We start from the raw sequence: 20,274 nt of genomic DNA on the forward strand, positions 1-20,274 counted from the left end.
TGACGTTCCTCTGGCTCCCGGGACACGTTGGTATCTGCGGAAATGAGGCGGCCGATATTGCAGCCAAGGCTGCAGTCTCTCTTCTTCATCCAGCTATTCCATCGATTCCCGTCGCCGATCTACGGAGCGTTTTATGTCGTCGTGTTGTTCATTTATGGCACGCGCACTTGTCGACACTTCCCCAAAATAAATTGCGGGACGTGAAAACTCTTCCTTGTACTTGGACCTCTTCCTCCCGAACGCGTCGTCGGGAGGAGGTAATTTTAACTAGACTCCGGATATGGCACTGTCTTTTTAGCCATGGACATCTTTTAAGCGGCGATCCTCCCCCACTCTGTCCCCACTGCTCTCAGTTGTGGACGGTAAGACACCTTTCAATTGAGTGCCCCTATTTTACTCCGTTACGCGTCCGTCTACAGCTGTCGCCTGATATATCGTCAATTTTAGCAGATGACACGCGATCGGCCGATCGCGTTCTAGAGTTCATTCGTGCCAGTGAAATGGCGTCAGTCATTTGAAGTTTTTTTGGGATACCCAACCCCTTTCTGTAGTGGATTTTTAAGCCTTCCTTCTGCTTTTAGTTTCTCCAATTTTATGACCTTCGTTCCCACTGCTGCTGGTTTCTATTTTAGGTTTTTTACTGTTTCTTAAGTCGCGGACCGGGCGCTAATGACCTTAGCAGTTTTGCGCCCTAAAACCATAACAAAAAAAAAAAAAAACAAAAAAATCTTCTGTCCTTGTGACATGGCGCATTATCTTGTCGAAAAATGCCACTGCAGTCGGGAAACACGATCGCCATGAAGGAGTGTACGCGGTCTGCAACCGTTGTACGGTACTCCTTGGCTGTCATCGAGTCTTACACGAGCTCCACTGGAGCCATGGATACCGACGTAAATGTTCCCCAAAGCACAATGAAGCCACCGCCAGCTTGTCTCCATCCCGCACTAAAGGTGTCAAGGAACTGTTCCCTTGGAAAACGACGGATTCATGGCATCCTATCGGCGTTATGAAGTAGATATCAGGATTCATCAGACCATGCCGATGGTTACCCACCCATTTCAGTAGTAGTTGCCGATTTCGTGCTGTTACCGTTGGCCAGCGCGTGGCTCGGCGGCTGTGAAGACCCACCATTAGGAGTATTCGGTTCACTCTGTCCTCAGACACACTTTTACTCTGACCAGCACTATAGTCTGACGTTAGTTCCGCGACAGTTCGCTGCCTGTGTTGGTTTACCAGACTGCCCAGCCTACGACGTCCGCCATCTTTAATGATGTGTGGCTGCCCAACATCACGACGTCTGGATCTGGCTTTACCTTGTTTTTGCCAAGTGTTGAAGACACTCACCACAGCACTCCTCAGGCAGTTTCCGAAATGTTTGTGCCGGGGCTCCGGGCCGACACAATCTGGCCTCGGCCAAACTCAGATAGGTAGTACGTGGTTCATATTCTACACACAGGCAGCACGCTCACTGATACTAGATGCACCGTGCGTATGTCTGACTAGCAGTCATTCCTCGCCAGGTACCGCCTGTACGGGTTTATATCGACAGTAGGTCGGTCGTCTCAATGTTCTGAAAAATCAGTGTATACACCAGCAATAAAATCAGCCTCGGATCTTTTTGGATGAACTTGAGATAAATTTCGACCAAAACGCTTAGCTTCCTATCAGCTACTCTTTGTGTCGCCGATTACTTTTCTCGGGCAAACTTCTCGCAATAACTCTGCCGTTGCCATCAACTTCTCTGCTCATGAGAGCAGTAGCTGGTCAGTTCTATACTTGCCCAAATTCCAGCAACAACGTTGCTGTTGACGGCCCATAACTCAACTACCCATTTATGTCGAGAACAAAACACGCTTCTGAAGAATAAAAACTGTTTATTGACTATGTTGTGATTAATGTGTTTCTTCCTATAAACAATTACTTTTATATTGTGCTCTGAACTGTACTCTTATTTTTATTGTTATGAGGTAAATTTATGGCAAAAATTAACAAGTAGAAAATAAATCATTGTTATTAGCACGATATGATCATGGTAGCAATTAATTACATATGTTTGGCGGTGTAAAGAATGAAGATAGTAAATATCTGTTTGCTTTAGCAGAATCCCAAACCTATATTTGACATAAATTCAAAGCACATTCAACTGTTAGTCCGGGTTAGGTAGAACATCTGCCACACATTAATGGATGGATTAAATTTATCCATACGGAGTTCCAGCTTATCTGGACATCAACAATTGTCATTATTGTTTACAGTTACTGGAGATTGTTAACCTCATTTGTCGACGGAAATTACTTATCAAATGGTTCAAATGGCTGAGCACTATGGGACTTAACTTCTAAGGTCATCAGTCCCATAGAACTTAGAACTACTTACACCTAACTAACCTAAGGACATCACACACAACCATGCCCGAGGCAGGATTCGAACCTGCGACCGCATCGGTCGCACGGTTGCAGACTGTAGCGCGTAGAACCGCTCGGCCACCCCGGCCGGCAATTATTTGTCCACTAAATCCTTTACCTCACTTGCACTTTGAATGAAACAGCAACTTTTTTCAGTATATTCTAGTTTGGTAACGTGCGCTATGCAGAGGTTTCATCACAAAAACGTGGTGGCTGGAGCCTGTCGTCTTAAAAAATACGTAAAAATTGTAATAAACACTAACCACCACACATGATGATTTGTGAATAAAACCAAAGCACGTTTTGTGTAACATTGTGTTAAACTGCAGTATTATTAAGATGGGCCGGCCGCTGTGACAGAGCGGTTCTAGGCGCTACAGTTCGGAACCGCGTGACTGTTACGATCGCAGGTTTGAATCCTGCCTCGGGCATGGATGTGTGTGATGTCCTTAGGTTAGTTAGGTTTAAGTAGTTTTAAGTCTAGGGGACTGAGTACCTCAGATGTTAAATAAGTCCCATGGTGTTTAGAGCCGTTTGATTTGAACCAATATGTGGTTCTGTAAGCTTCTTAAGGTAAATGGGGTCGACTACCAATGACAAATGAACTGCAATACAACGGCTAAGGTCTGAGTTGCACATTACACCACCCGTTCTGTTCAATGTGCATTATTGCACGGCAGTCAACAGTTGAGGCATTGTTTCTTATAGAAGCCCTTCCATCAATGCAAGGTCGTACCACATCGGATGGGGAAAATCGGTTTTTATTGTCCTGAGGCCAGAAACGGCATAAAAATCGAAGTGCTATCGTTTTCTCAGTTGTTCTTCGGGCAAAACTGCATAAAAAGCAAAATGACAGCAGTTTGTAACTGTGCAGGGGTCAAAAACTGCATAAAATGCACGATGACATAGGTTTCTAATTGTCATAAGAACGGCGCAAGATATGTTGAGTACGCAGTCCACCGTTTTCTGCCGCAAGCTGAAATCAAGAAACAGCATATTCCTAAGCGGATCGGAGTGTCGGGGAATCACGTTCAAAATGCGTTGCTCAATCCGCGCCTTAATTTCAGCTACGATCATAATTGGAGAACCGAACTAACATCTTTCAGATAAACCCGCAGCCAGAAGTCACACGCATTAAGATCACGTGATCTGGACGGCCAGTCTGCAGGGAAAAGACGGCTGGCAGTTCTAAAATTTCCAAAGTCTGCAGCAGCCGCTTCACTGTCGCTGCAATGTGCACAGGTGTGCCGTCACGCACAAAAATGATCCTCTCCACACATCCATGCTACTGAATGGTTGGAATGACGTTACACAAAAGACTCTCTTAGCTTTTGCCACTGACGGAAATCAGGACTCATCTCCACAAAGAAATACGCCCGTAAGATATATGATGTCGTCAACCCCCACTACATAGTCATCTTTGCAGAATAAAGTGCTACTGGTTGATGTGCGTGCGGATTTTCCGTTGCCCACATTCTGCTACTCCGTGTACTGACATTTCCTTGGAGATCGAAATGGGCTTTGTTTGTTCACTGAGTCTTCTATGGTTATTCATTAGCCACTTCCATGAGAGCAAGAAATGGCCGAGCGAATGTTTATCTTACTGGCATGTCAGCAGGTAGCAACTTCTGAACGTGGATGATTTTTTACATTTAGAAATGCACGATGTTTCGTAGAATATTATGCACCGTGCTCCGAGGCACGTCAATAGCTCGGTCAATTCCCCGTCCACTGCATGTTTGCACACCGTCGCTCGAGCCCTATGGCAGGGCTATGGTCACATCTTTAATAGATGCCGGATGAACCTGCTTTGCTCCTTCTGCCACGTTGCACTTGAAAAGTACCTGCCTTTTAGAATTCTGTAGTCATTTCCTCCAAACTTAGCTGGCAGCAGACTGATGCCTTTTTTCACACCCTTGAGTATCCTGAATTTCTGCAAGGTTACTGGCGTACAGTCACCCTTCTTGTAAAAGACCTTTACCACCAGCGCGCGATCCTTCATGGAGGCAATCATGTCGGGGGTTAGGACGCAAACTGAGGAACAGCCGTGCCCCTTGTATCTAATTGTGCACACATTCTGGCGCTTACAGCGCCATCTATTGGTGAAGTTTTCGTGTTTTTTTTTTCGAGTGACGATTTCCCCCGTGCTGATAACATACTGTTCAATTATCGACACCCTTACATAAGTACTAAAAACTTTTGGGTTTATGACTACTGAAGGAGGTAATCAACACATTTTTCAGGACAGAATGGGGTAGTATTTTGCACACATTTAGCCAATTAGTTCCACTAAACCTGTTGTAATCTGTTAGCACAGGGTTACTTACATTAGAGCTGAATGTACAGACTACGAAGTCACACATGGAGAGCAAGTGGACGTCCACCAGGATACCGTCAAATGCTTCTTTACTATATTTCGTCTTCCCACTTGCCCTCGAGGATATATTTCGATCCCCAATAACTGTGTAGTCAGGATATCTACAGAAAAAAGCAATTTTTAATTAATACAACTGCGAGCGATAGAAACGTACGAGCTAGAAAACACTCTATCGAGGGGAGGCCACGACGTTCGGATCGCGGGTTTGCTTCAAACTTCGTACACTTGAACAGTCCATTAGGACAATATAATATGCATGTAGTAAGGCGTCCTACTTAGATTTTCGAGAAAATCGCAATAGAAGTTTTACGTATCAGTGATGTACCGGTGCGTTGGGGCCGTGAACACGAGGTGGTAGTGGTCATGTGGTTAGCGTTCGAGCTACGTGATTGCTAGATCTACTCCCGCTCATCCTTTTCTTTAATTAGTATTTTTTCCGACACTAGATTCTTATCTGTTACATTTGGAAGGTAATTTTGATGAAAAGACACATGTGTTTGCGTAAACTTTTATCGACATTCCAAAGTTATTTCGCTGTTTACCAATTTTTATTATTACAACAAATATTATGCTACTTTTGTTTTATCAAGCCGCCTTCAGACTTGCTCATATTTGATTGACATCGAACGCCAAATTGCTTCTCGTGAAGGTGCTATTAAAATACGTTAAATCGTAAATAGCCAATTTTAAACACCGATATTTACGAAAATGTTGCATTGCGCAAGGTCTGCATCCAAATTGTCGGAAGAAAGAGAAGTTTTTTAAATGCCAACGAGCTTCGTGTTTCCTTAGAAATTCTGAAGATTCCTTGTGCATGAGGGAAAACTGCGTTCTACCGATGTAGTTTTAATTTGTTTTCCGTATCCTGCAACCTGTAACGTCGAAAGCACATCCGACGATTAATCGTACATTACCCTCATATTCTGACATATCTGAATTCATTGTGGGCGTGCATAAAGTTACTTACACCTCCATTCATCGATGTCTGACTTGGACTTTTCCAGCCTGTCCCTCGTCCTTGAAACTTGCGTCTATAGACGGAAGCGTCCAGTTGCAAAGCACCTTCTCGATACATTACCAGACTGAAGGTACAAGAGATTTGGGAATTCACGGCAGGAATACATTTTAAGGAAAACTTCACGTATTTGGTCGTTCTCTTGCCGATAATTATAAATGTAAGATTTGTTGTGATACTAAAAATTGGCACACAGTTGCAAATGACATTGTAAATTCAGTAAAAGTTCTTGTGAATACACTATCATTCCATTATACTATTTTTCAAATATATGTTGAAATAATATGTTCAGTATTGAAAAAATATAAATTTAGGAAAAAAACCTCAGTAGGACTCGATCTAGTGATGCACCGATTAAGGGGCTTGAACGCTAACCACATGACAGCCGCAGTCTTGTCCGCAGAGTAGCTACGCTCCGGTACATCACTGACGCATAAAGCTTACCTTGCAATTTTCTTGAAAGCGCCTAAGTAGTACACCTTACTAATTGCACATTAAGTTGTTGTAATGGGCTACTAAAAGGGTACAAAGTTCGAATAAATCTGTGATCCGAGCGTTGTGATCTACCATTGTAAGCAAAAAAAAAAAAAAAAGACATACCACGAAAATAATTACGTTGATGTACACGTACAAACACAAAATTATTACAGTTTCAGAGAAACGAGATGATCTATTCAAGACAAAGAACTTTACAAACTGAGCAAGTCAACAGCGTTTCGGTCCACCTGCGGCCCCGAAGCAAGCTTGTCAGTAATTGGTAGAGTTCTTGGATGTCCTCCTGAGGGATGTCGTGCCAAATTCTATCCAATTGGCATGTTAGATCGTCAAAGCCCCGAAATGGTTGTGCTCCAAAAGTTCTCAATTCTGGAGGGGTCCGGTGACCTTACTGGCCAAGATAGGGTTTTGAAAGCACGATGACAAGCAGTAGAAACTCTCGCCGTGTGTAGGCAGGCATTATCTTGCTGGAATGTTAGTCCAAGATGGTTACCACAAAGGATAGCAAAACGGACCGTAGAATATCTTAGACTTACCGCTAAACTGTAAGGGTGCCGCTGATGAGAACCAAATGTGACCTGCCATGAAATGGAACCCTTCACCATCACTTCTGGGTGTCGGGTCGTATGGTGGAGAACAGCCAGGTTGGTACCCCACTGCTGTATGGCGGGTCTCCAGACAGGTCTTCGCTGGTCATAGGGGTTTACTTCGAAGTGGGACTCGTGACTCAAGACCATTCTACTCCAGTGGATGAGATTCCAGGCGGAAGACATGTCTGGAGAGGCCGCAGAGAGTGGTGGGATGGCAACCTGACTGCCGCCCAACATGTGGCCCGACATCCACTTGTAATGGTCCGCCGGCCGGAGTGGCCGTGCGGTTCTAGGCACTACAGTCTGGAACCGAGCGAGAGCTACTGTCGCAGGTTCGAATGCTGCCTCGGGCATGGATGTGTGTCGTGTCCTTAGGTTAGTTAGGTTTAATTAGTTCTGAGTTCTAGGCGACTGATGACCTGAGAAGTTAAGTCCCACAGTGCTCAGACCCATTTGAACCATTTGTTCATTTTTTTGTAACATCCCAGACTGTTTTGCTTTTATTCTCTGCAGTATATATTATTTTGTCATTAAATGACTTTTTTGCAGCAATCAGCACCTTCCTATAGATCTTTTTGTATCTGTGATAGAAATTTTAGTATTCTGGATCATTGCGAATCTTTTTCATGTAACTGACATGTTTAAGTGTTTGGGAGGATTTCTTAATACCTGCTGTTATCCATCTTTCTTGTGAGGTGTTGATACAGACATGCATACTTTTGGAAATGCGTTTTCAAAGTTCAATTCAAACAATGTGGAGAATTTAGAGAATTTCATATTCACATTGGTTTCCCTATACACTTCATCCCAGCTTTGTTTTTCTAGTTCTTTAGAAACGTCTTTTATTTTGATTTCTGATAGATGTCGTTTGTAGGCTCGTAGTTTAAGGAATGATTCGATGGCTGACTTTACTGTTGTTATTTGACAGAGATGGTCTGATAGTCTGAGATCTTTTACAGCTACATCACATTTTTCCCTGTCCATATTTGTAGCCACATGGTCAATTACTGATGAAGTTGTTGTGGTACCCACTGTTGCACTATTGCCCGATAGGAACATGCCAAAACTTTGAAGGATGTTTATGAATGATGGATTCATTTACGTTGTTAGTGTTGATGTTTATGTCCCCACACAGAATTATGTTGACCTTTGTACTTGAAACTTTATCTAGAACTTCTGTTAACTTATTGAAAATTGTTTCCATACTACCACTGGGAGATCTATACACACACAAAATGATTAATTTCTTGGTGATATCAAGCCCTGTTAATTCAATAGCCGATACTTGGAAGTGTTTCTCTTCACTTACGGTACTGAGATCAAGTCTTGATTTGAACTGTGTTCCTTTTCTGATATAAATGCATGATCCTCCACCCCTTGGAGTAGTTCTGCAGTAAGAGTTTGCCTTTTCATACAATTATAATACTACCTGTTCGATTTCTGTGTCTCTACACCAGTGCTCAGTAATACAAACTACTGTGCAGTTCATAGATTGGAGCTCAACTTCTAATAGTTGTATTTTATTTTTTATTGATTGCATAATTTGAAGCAGGATTGTTAAGTCTGTGAAATTTCCCGTGTTACTCTTTCCAGTGGTTTGTTTTTCTTTGTGACATCTGGTATATGTGATCTTTGAGGCCTTAAAATCTGTCTTGTGAGTGATGGTATCAGTATTTTTTTATAAAGTGCTGGAAATACTGTTTAGGCAGGGGAACCTGTTGGCTGGATTTATTCTAAAAAAGACCTGCTTTTCCTACCTATGACAACAGGTATTTGACCATGTGTGGCCCGAGATCCACCCCCTGTACTTTCATGAATCAGCTGTACCAATCTTCCCTTCCCAGTCCCGTTTCGGTGTAGGCCATGCCTAATGAAACCCCATCTGTTGATAGGCCCGACGGGCACCTCAGAAACATGGACAAAGTTGGCTGTCTTCAGAGCCATCAGTAACCCCACATTGATTCGCCTCACAGCTCCATCAAGGCGTGGTCGATCATGACGCCGAAACATCTCGACAAAGTGGACGTTGCTACCAGGGAAGCTATCTTGTCCACATCACCACCTATGTCATACGCCCCATTCCTTTCCAAACTGTTTCCCGCCCCACCCACTATCACTGCGTGATCCTCTTTTGTGAAGTCCTTACGCTGCCCCTAAACTTTCCTGTACCTGAGGGCCTACACCTCGCCCATGGTTACCACCTAGCAGCAGCACTTTCTTCTTCCTAACGCTTGATACATTCCGAGGCTTCTTGGCCATGGTTGAAGTGTGCTGCACATTCCCTGCTCCTCGTTCTACCTGAGGCTCTTCTCAATTCAGGAAGTGGAAGATACCTGTTTTTTGCGTTGATGATAAAACTGTCAGATCGCGTACTCTTTCTTCCTATCCTCCTACCACCTACCAGTTCCCAACCAATCTGCTCCCCCCCTATCTCCCTTGATCCTTATGAGTTCCTTCCTTGCTACCTCCAACTGTGCCTAAAGGGCACAGATTTTCCTTTCCTGTTCCCCAATCAAAATGTTCCTACTGTATACTCTGCAGTTCCAGGAGAGAGCCTCTTTCGTTCTCGCAACATTCTCTCCACTGCTATCCCCCCCCCCCCCCCCCCCAAAAGTGAAAATATTTCCTACAAGATTGGCAACAAATCCCTCTATTCACTACCCTATAACAGCTCCCACATTTCTCACTCATGGTCAGTTTCGAAAGAATAATTAAGTTGAAAGAATGTTTTAAATTTGTCAAGGACGCGAGATTGGTTGTGTGTAAACAAAAAACGACACAAAAGTCTTATGTGCGGTGGTTATTTTTTTTGTACTGATTTAAAGATACAATGAAAGAAAAATGAATTTGTAATTAATTTCCTTTTAGAGAATTTACTTTATCAGGCGTGTTTGGTCAAGTTTTTAAATGTTTATAACTCGGAAAATTTAGGCCTAGATCGCATCTAACTAGTAAACAATACGAAATGTGTTAGTTAAATACGATTTAGAAACGTTTAATTACACTTTTTTTCGACAGTAGACACTGATGAAACTAGTAGCAGTCTTTTTTAAGCGGATTATGCACTATCAAGAAAACGTGAATAGAATTTTTTGTGTTTATGTCACGCAAAATTTCGGGTTATACCGCGAGAATCGGGACTTCAGCTCAAAAACAGGTTTTTTCAAGAACAAGCGCTGCTGAGACGCCAATATTCATTTGTGTGACAAGAACGAACACTACAGCAAATATACAAAACAAAGAAAATTTAAATTTGACACTGGTTGCTCTTAAATAAGTTCTTTTAGCGGACGAAGAAAATACCTATGATTTCACTCGGCGGCCATCTTGAAATTGAATCTGCAGCAGTTTAGGGAAGGATTGCACTTCTGTCACGTTGAACGATTCTCTTGTACCTGTTCTTGCAGGATCTTATTCCGGCCGCAGTGGTTTCGGAGATTTGATGTTTTACCGGATTCCTGATATTTACGGTACACTCGTTAAATGGTCGTAGGGGGAAATCCCCAATTCATCGCTACCTCGGAGATGATGTGTCCTTTCACTCGTGCGTCGACTATAACACCACATTGAAACTCACTTAAATCTTGGTAACCTTCCACTGTAGCAGCAGTAACCTATCTAACAACTGGGCCAAACACGTCTTATATAGGCGTTGCCGACCGCAGCGCCGTATTCTGCCTGTTTACATATCTCTGTATGCCTATAACAGTTTCTTTGGCGCCTCAGTTTAACTGCTTGTTGTTATAAGTTTATTAATGTATGTGTTATGTGTTAATCTATAAGAAAAAATATCTGGTAGCTATGTAAATAGCCCAAATTCATTTCCCTATACCTGTCGAGAGTTAACTCTGAAACGGTAATGAGGGAAACTTAATCCTGTCGTTAAGGACTATCAGCTGTTAAGAGAGTGAACAGGACTAGAACTTGGCCCTCCAATATGCTGTTCTTAATGTGATACTCTCCTGACAGGCAGCTTAAAAGGGTCACTTCACATGTCCTTTACTGTTCGCATGATCTGGGGGGAAGCAACGGAGCGCAGAACAGACAGTTACTTTGTCTGACAAAAATAGATGGAACCACCTCGTAAACAAAGGAAAGTGTGCAATATTCTAATTTACCACCTGGTATGAAGACGGAATGTCACAGTGAAAAATGGCTGATGCCAGTGCCTGTTGAGAATGTGACAGTGGGTGAATATGAATACAGTGATGAACACGAAGGAGACAATGAAAGAGATACGAATGCGGACTCCACGTTTCAGATTCGGAGTGGTTCCTCTGAAAAGACACGGAAGATATTCTTCCTCATCCTTGAAATATTCCTATCCTGTGTCCCGTCTTTAGTGACTTCAAAAATGGTTCAAATGGCTCTGAGCACTGTGGGACTTAACAGCTGAGGTCATCAGTCCCCTAGAACTTAGAACTACTTAAACCTAACTAACCTAAGGACATCACACACATCCATGCCCGAGGCAGGATTCGAACCTCCGACCGTAGCGGTCGCGCGGTTCCAGACTGAAGCGCCCAGAACCGCTCGGCCACACCGGCCGGCGATTTCCGTACAAGTTGGAAAGGGGAAACGTAGCAAAATACTATTGCACGAAAAACTGGCTTCTCGGAATGAACCACAGGCTGGACAGAAAAATGTGATGAACAATCCTGTTTACATCTTCAGACGTCGAGTGTTCTGCCGGATATCAGTGTTGCCCATGCACTATATTTCGCCAACAATCCATGTCTAGAAAATACTATGCAGAGTAGACACTGATATCCAGCAGAGCACTCGGCATCTCAAGATGTCAGAATATCGCCAGGAAAGCCGAAGAATTACGACAAAACTCTTATTAACATCAAGAGTGTGTAGCTACTTCCGCTGGATCTCGTCAGAAATTTTTTTAAAACCATGGACTAGACTTGATATACGCACTTGCGAGAGAAGTTTCCAAGGACCAGTAAATCAAAAATAAATTAAGGAATATTTTTTAAGACTGTAAATTAGGGAATTGGTGAGTGATTCTGTAACAATGACATACATGTCTTTCAGAAATGTCTAGAAGGCCGTTTTAGGCAACCAAACGGCAGATAACTATCAGGTTATTCTGTTAGAACTATTGAGATCATATCACTATGTGGCATGTAACATATCTCTTAAAATGTGTTTTTCTGAATGAACATTTGGATTTCTTCTGTGTTAATCATGGAGCCGTTAGTGGTGAACATGTAGAATAGCTCGATCGGGCATTTCTCAACTGGAAAAGCGTCATCAAGGCAAATGCTGTACTGGCTGCAAATGGGGTACTGGGTTGTGACTATGTAGACTTTCCCGGCGTATTAGTATATTAAATTCTTATCGGGTTTCGAGCCGAATCAAACTGTCATCTGAGCACAATATTTCAGCGGCCCACCTGGCCGCCATCATCAGGTGAGAAAAGCTACGCTGCTCCCGCCGATAACTGACTCCTCTCGCAAATGACTGCACCTTTACATGTATCGGAAATACAACAGCGCATGTGCTAGATACAGAGCTCACGCGCTCTATCATTCCTGCTGCCCCCTGGCGCAGAAAGAGTTTCAGTGCCTCCGGTGGTGAATACTGTCGAAAACATTCACCACCGGAGGCCCTGCAACTCTTTTTGCGCCAGGGGGCAGCAGGAATGATTGAGCGCGTGCGCAGTGTATCTAGTGCACGCGCTGTTGCACTCCCGATGCATGTAAAGGTACAGTCATTTGCGCGAGGAGTCAGTTATCGACGAGAGCAGCGTAGCTTTTCTCACCTGATGATGGCGGCCAGGTGAACCGCTGAAATATTGTGCTCAGATGACAAAAAATTGGTGGAAATGGCTCTGAGCACTATGCGACTTAACTTCTGAGGTCATCAGTCGCCTAGAACTTAGAACTACTTAAACCTAACTAGCCTAAGGGCATCAGACAAATCCATGCCCTAGGCAGACTGTAGCGCCTAGAACCGGTCGGTCACAACGGCCGGCCTCAGATGACAATTTGATCCTGGGGTACTGGGTTATTTCTTTGCTGTTTGCATGTGGAAGTCTTATTGCGAGTGCGTATCATTTTGCCATTTCATACGCTGTCCAGTCACGTTAATGTGACCACCTGTCAAAAGTCGAATAACCAGGGCAGACCGCTGCGAGACGTGCAGTAAGAGAGACGATGAGGTTCTGGAAGGTACCGGCAGGGATGTGGGAGCCACGCTCACTCCAGTGCCACGGCCAAGTGCACTAGGTTTCTCAATTGAGAATCCATGGCGTTTACACCACGATCGATGGGGTCCATAGATTCTCAATTGGGTAATAATACGGAGAGTTTGGTGGCCAGGAAAGTCTTTACTCGTCCTGGTGCTCTTTGAACCACGCACGTATACTGCGAGCTGTGTGACATGTTTTCGCTTAAAGCTTTCGGGCTGATAGGCCGTGGTCGAAGTATAAAACTCTCCCTGACGTTTCGTCTCTGACTGCGGGAGACATCCTCGGAGGTGCAGCGGCGAACTGTGACATGTTGCATTGTCCTGCTAGTAGATGCCATTGTGCCGAGGAAAAACAAGTTGCATACAGGGTTGGACACGGTATCCAAGGAGAGATGCATACTTGTATTGATCCACTGCGCCTCCCACAAAGACGAGAACACCCAGGAAATGCCGTGAAATTATTCTCCAAACCATAACGCTACCTCATCTGGTCTGGATCCTTCCAAACAGTTGTTTCAAGGTGTGTGCTTTCAGTCCGATAGAGCGCAAAACGTGATTCATCTGAAAATGTCATCTGTCACCACTCAGTGGACGTCTGGTTCCGGTATTGGCGTGCATATTTCAGCCTTCGTTGCCAATGAACTGCAGTCAGTATGTATCCTTGAGACAGACGCCTGCTGCGGCGTCCAATATAAACAGCAACTTATGTTCAACGGTCTTTGAGAAGGCGCTGTTGATTGCCCCCTTGGTTTACCTGGTCAGTCAGTTACTAAACAGTTGCACATCTATTCGCGTACACACATTTCAGTAGCCGACGTTCGCCTCTGCCATCTAAGACCCCTGGTGTGCCATAGTTGCCTTGGCACCGGTTTTGGATAGCGCCATTTTGCCGTTCAGGATATATTTTAACCACGACTCCACGCGAAGTTTACGAACTTAGCCATTTCGGGAACGCATCTACTCTCTGCCTGAAAGCCAATGATCATGCCCTTTTGGATGTTATAAAAAAGGCTTTGTTTCCGCATTAGACAACGACTGCACTGTTTCCGCTCCCCTCACCCCCTCCCTCCCGAAACGATTTTTATACCCTCCACTGTTAGTGCTGCCACCTGCCCTTTGTGATTCATTATTGCACGTTGACGTTCAACATCGACGGTTGGCTCATTAACGTGATTGGACAACGTGAAATACATTGGCTGCCGTAAGGATTTATATTTACATGTACATCTACATATAAACTCCGCTAGCCACCAAGCGGTGTGTGGCGGAGGGCACAATTCCCGCCAAAGTCATATTTCCCTCCTTCTGTTCAACTCGCGGATTGCGCGGGGGAAAAACGACTGTCTGATCGCCTCAGTACGAGCTCTAATTTCCCTTATCTTTGAATGATGATCATTACGCGATTTGAAAGTTGGTAGAAATAATATATGCTCTAAATCCTTGGTGAAGATTGGATTTCGGAATTTAGTGAGCAGCCCCTTTGTTTAGCGGGTCGCCTGTCTGCAAGTGTATCCCACTTCAAACTTTCTATTAGAATTATAACGCTCTCACGATGCCTAAATGTACCAGTCACGAATCTTGCCGCCCTTCTTTGGACCTTCTCAGTCTCTTGAATCAGACCCAACGGTCCCATACAGACGAACAATACTCTAAGACTGGACGAACAAATGTATTTAAGCTGTTTCCTTTGTTGAAAGACTGCATCGCTTCGGGATTCTACCAATAACCCGCAATCTAGTGTTCGCCCTACACGTCACTTGTGTAATCTGATCATTCCACTTGAGGTCATTTCGAATAGTCACACCCAGATACTTGACTGATGTTACCACTTCCAAAGACTGATCATTTATTTTGTACTCATACATTAATGGGGATTTTCGCTTTATTATACGCGGTAGGTTACACTTACTATTATTGAGAGATAACTGCCACGCATTTATTTTCTGCAAATCCTCTTCGATTTGTTCACAACTTTCGTGTGATACTACTTTCCTGTAGACTACAGAATCATCGGCAAATAGTCTAAGGCCGCTGTCAATACCATCAACCAGATCGTTTATGTAAATCGTAAAAAGCAGAGGACCTATTACGCTGTCCTGGGGCACACCTGAAATTACTCTTACCCCGTTCAGGGCGACATACTGCTCCCTGTCTGTTAGAAAACTTTCTATCCAACCGCATATTTCATTGGCTAGACCGTAAGCGCGCACTTTTTGTAGCAAGCGACAGTGCGGAACTGTGTCGAACGCCTTTCGAAAGTCGAGAAATATGGCCTCAACCTGGGAGCCGGTATCTATATCCTGTTGTAAATCATGCACAAAGAGGGCCAGCTGTGTCTCGCATGACCGCTGTTTCCTAAAACCATGCTGGTTTCTGCAGATAAGCTTCTCGGAGTCTAGAAAGGTCATTATGTCTTGACACAAAATATGTTCCATAATTCTATAACAAATTGATGTCAGTGAAATTGGCCGGTAATTATGTGCATCCGATTTTCTACCCGTTTTATTGATTGCTATGACCTGGGCCTTCTTCCAGTCCCGTGGAACTTTCCGCCGTTCCAATGATCTCTGATAGATGACGGATAAGAATGGTGCTATATTTGTAGCATAGTCAACATAAAATCTTACGGGGATACCGTCTGGGCCAGATGTCTTTCTGGCGTCTAAGGATCTTAACTGTATTACAATCCCACTAAAAGCCTCTATTACTTAAAAACTAAGGACAATACAGAAATTCTGAAATTGGATCTATATTTAGATGCGATGTATCTTTCACAAACAGTGAATATTGTTATTGTAGCTGTAAAAAACTATTGTTGACCAGTATCATTAACTGTCAATCTATTATATTTCGTTGTCAATCCATTATAATGGAATTTTAAGCTCTGTTTCTGTGTTTGCGGAAAATAGTGAATTAAATAGGGTCCGCCTTGGCAAAATGTTGACGTCGTATTTTGGTGTTGTTTAGATTATGAATATGTGCTTTACCTTTTTTACGTTACATGTGCCCTGTGACTGCCAACAAAAATGAGCCACGACTCTAAATTAATACAATATCTCACCTGCAACACGGAAGCACCAAATTCTGTACTGAAAATTGTCTAAAATCGTCGCTTATGCGACTTACGAAGCTGTAGTACACCTGTCTTCTGGTATTTGTGGTGTTTATTTGCCTGCTAAAATTAGTTTTTCCTTGTTCTCATGTTTAAAATAACATGTGGCCATCGGTAAAATTTCAGGAATTGGCTTGGAGAAATATTTGGTGCGGTGTGTTATTTATAGATTGGCTTTTGTATTTTTAACAACGTTTAGTTTCGTTCGCTCGTTCTCAATGATGAATTCTGGATGTTACTATGGTGCTGTGGCTTAGACACACTTTTTCCAAGTACCCTCTTGACAGTCGTTTGTTTGCTGCTTCGTTTTTTATTGGCAACTGAGAAGTTTGAATTTATTCCGATGTGTGTACGTTTTGTTCATGTTTGTGTGTATGCGTGCGATTTTATTGTGTATTATCTACGCGAACTATAAAAAATACACAATAAAATGGGTCACACACACACACACACGCACTCACTGAATGAAAACACACTGGAATAAATTCGAACTTCGCGACCGCCAGTCGAAAACAAAGGAATCAGTTAAAAGCATGCAACACAGTCTACAAATAAGAAACCATACAAAATTCTTCTCCTGAACAAAATCTCATGAAATTTTACCGATGTTCAGAGGTCATTTCAAACATAAAATAAGAAACGAAAATGGATTTAGCAGACAAATATACATGCATTTATCAAGTACAGAAATGGCAAGCGTGATAAAACACCAAAAGCCACTAATTTTATCGGAACATTTAGTTTAAAGGTTGTATTCCAAACAAAACTCCAATTCAGATGTTGCCCTATCATCCTTGTGTTGCAGGTGACATGCTGTATTAATTTACAATGGTGGCTCATTTCTGTTGGCAGCTACAGGGCAAACTTAAAGTACAAAAAGGTAAAGCACGTATGTAATCTAAACAATAACAAAGTCTGATGTCAAACTATTTCTAACCTACATAAAATTTATGTGTATATGTTTCAGAAACAGTAAAAGAATAAAAACCCACTGAGGATGCCACGAATGTTGTGAAAGGTGTTTGGCGATTAAACAAAGCAAACATTGTGTTCTTCCAAGAAGGCTGATTCCTTAATTCATTATGTACTGTTGCATTTAACTGTATATTGCAGTTTCATTCACAAAGAACCATTTTTGTTTTATTTATTGACGCTGCAGTAGAAACGATGTAAATAAGTTTCTTGACACACATTGATAGTTTGAACGATACTGGCAGTGAACAACCAGCTCTTGGTGGTTCATAAATATAATTTTCTTAGGATGTTTACAACTGTGAAAAATCACTTGTACAAAATATTATTGTAAATGCGAATATTTTAGGTGAGGGCTTACAGTGGTTGTTACTGATATCAACTGGAATTGCAAGTTTAATTTTATCTGTCACAGTCAAGACAGCTAACAGCAAACTTGTTGTTTACATTGATTTTAGTTGCACAATATGTATTTTACAAAGCTTCAGTTTCTGCCTTTTATTGTACGATGTTTCGAATCGTTTTATTATAACCAAATACAATTGTTTTACATTTTAGTGAAAATTAACATGTTACGTACTCCTAATAACTAAACTACTGCACTGCAAAAACGTAGCCTCACTTTTTTAAATTGCTATATTTTAATAACTTTTTTCCTATTTTAGGAATAAATATATAAGAGATTTTGCGCTACTTTTTGATGGAGTTGCTAATGTCAAATTTCTTACTTAGTGTCGTAAATAATCGCTACTAAAAAACATAGATGACAGGGAATATTTAATGGTTAATGTTTTTACCTCTTAAATTCGACCGCAACTGGTAATTAAAATTAAATAAAAAAGTTATCAAGACTGTACGGTTGTAACAGTATTAAAAATTTTTTACATTCAGTAGTATTAGCAGATATGGGTGAGCAGGAGAAGGGCATATCGCTGTCAACGGCCATGTATTCTATTATCCTCTCTACTGCTACATTTTATCAGAAAGAAAATAAGCAGATAAACGAAGATAAGGTAACCAAATGCGCATTTTACAGACGACATCAACGGAAATTAAGGACATACGACGTATAACAGCACGAAGTCTAGCTATTCTTCTTCAGTTTCTACTCCAATGATGTTTGTTGCGTAGATAAGAAAACATTCATGTTTTGTAACTGAAGATTAAGTGCTTTGGATGATTTATTCATATCATTCGCAATTAAGTTCATGATATAGTACTTACTTTTTATTGATCTCATCGAAAACAGTGACGTCGTCCGTAGCCACGTATATCTTTCTTGCTCCACTGCCGTTTGTTATCTCCAGCGTTTCGTAGATGTCCTCTACTGCGGCCATGTACTCGTCGACAGCGTGATATTTAGCTTCGTGGAACAATTTGTCACTTCTTCGTACGTGGATCCTAGAGCCGACACAAACAAGCGCGTATAAATGTCAACATGAAAACAAACTAAAATATCTGACAAATAATCAGTTTATGTAATGGAGGCGCTACATCACCAGTTGTAAATATTCTACACACCAACTCTCTTTTGCCACTAAGGATCAGTTTATGTAACTTCTATCAGTATTGCATTTGAAACGTTTGCCGAAAACATCTGCAGGTCACAAAAATCTAGAAAATTAATCTACGGCTTCGCGAAGACTACTGACGGCAAACGTAATCAAATGTAACGTGGTGTAATAACAAGAGCAAGCAGAGGTACGCAGCTTTGTTTGAGTGTAGTGTCTCGTAACTGCCTGTAGCGTGGGTGCAGGGTATAATCCCACTATGTTACTCGGGTGCAATTGGCACATCAGATGACGTACCGAAACTGCATTTCGGTTAGTTAAACAAGTTTACGTATGAAAATTAGCTAACAGCATCTTTAAAGGCTCTGAGAATGTCACCTGCTGTAGGGCAAGGAACGTTAACCACAAAACATACCCTCGACCACAAGCTAACGCCCATAAAACCAGCGTCACCAAGCAAATGAACACTGACCATTAAAACATTCATTGTAAGATACTTTCCTTTATTCCTCATTTGTGATCCTTTGTTGAGGCAACTTCACAGGTTTTCCAAAACATGTACTTCAGTGTCTCACAAGAAACTGTCCATATCAGGATTATTTTTTTATGGAATTTAGAGAAAAGAGTATCCCAGTTGTGATTCTGTACTGGAATGTCTGGTTTGTGAGTTCGTGATGGTAGAAGTGATACATCAGCTACGGGCCACTCCAGTCTAGAAGATATGGAATGGCTCGATATCAGGGAGTGTTCGAAGATAAATAGATCCAACAATAGTCCATTTGCGTTCATTTCCGAAACTTCTTCGGGACCATAATCCACTTTGAAAGAAGGACTCGATCTGCAGTACCTAATCTGCGACACTGATGGCGAGACGGAAATACTCTAGTAATCCGTCGACTTCCTTGTGTGTACAAGGCGCTTGTGAAGGGAAACTGGACCTAGAGTACACTAGTCACTCACGTTACGTAACAGAATCTTTTCGCCCCCACATATTGTAAGTAAAAAGAACGAATTACATACATATTTCAAACAATGGAAAGCCCAGGATGCTAAAAAAATAATATACTGTTCAAAAGAATTGAGAACATTGTATCAATGCCCAGTGTGGTAAATCTATTTCGATACAGGGCACTTGTGGTCTTCTTGCATGGCTTTCTATATAATCAACAATTAAAATAATTCTCCATTAATTGGCTCTGTTATGCATTACAGTGCCAGGTGACCCCTCATAAGGAAGTGAGTATCTGTGTCACAGTTTTTTCTAATGAGGTGCAGAGATGGAAGTTGTCATTTGAGGACGTCGATTTCAACCATGTACATGTAATATGATATCTCAATGCAGTACACGTTGCGAGGGCAGTCTGTTTGATCTGGATAGAACTTCGGCAGAGTTGCTGCAGAAGCCAGTGCTAGATGGTGTAATAAAACTGATTATGGCGAGAAAACTGATCTTGGATCATATGAAGTGAACGATATTGCACCAAAGATATAAACACCAAAAATCCACTGTTACATAGCTATGTGAAAATGTTTAAATGTCAACATTTATAAATACTTAATGTAACTACGATGATGATTATGGACTTCTCAAAAAAG

General features: G+C 42.1%; 1 protein-coding gene across 1 annotated transcript in view; it reads right to left on the reverse strand.

Moving 5' to 3' along the window:
* Positions 1–18,387: 18,387 nt before the first annotated feature.
* LOC126162452 (alpha-(1,6)-fucosyltransferase-like) overlaps positions 18,388–20,274 on the reverse strand; it is a 115,562-nt gene continuing 113,675 nt past the window's right edge. The window contains exon 6 of the mRNA XM_049919016.1: positions 18,388–18,568. Within this exon, the coding sequence (XP_049774973.1) occupies positions 18,388–18,568 (181 nt within the window). The remainder of the gene's footprint in view (positions 18,569–20,274) is intronic.

The sequence above is a fragment of the Schistocerca cancellata genome, chromosome 1, assembly GCF_023864275.1.
Source record: "Schistocerca cancellata isolate TAMUIC-IGC-003103 chromosome 1, iqSchCanc2.1, whole genome shotgun sequence".
In the NCBI taxonomy this organism is placed as follows: domain Eukaryota; kingdom Metazoa; phylum Arthropoda; class Insecta; order Orthoptera; family Acrididae; genus Schistocerca; species Schistocerca cancellata.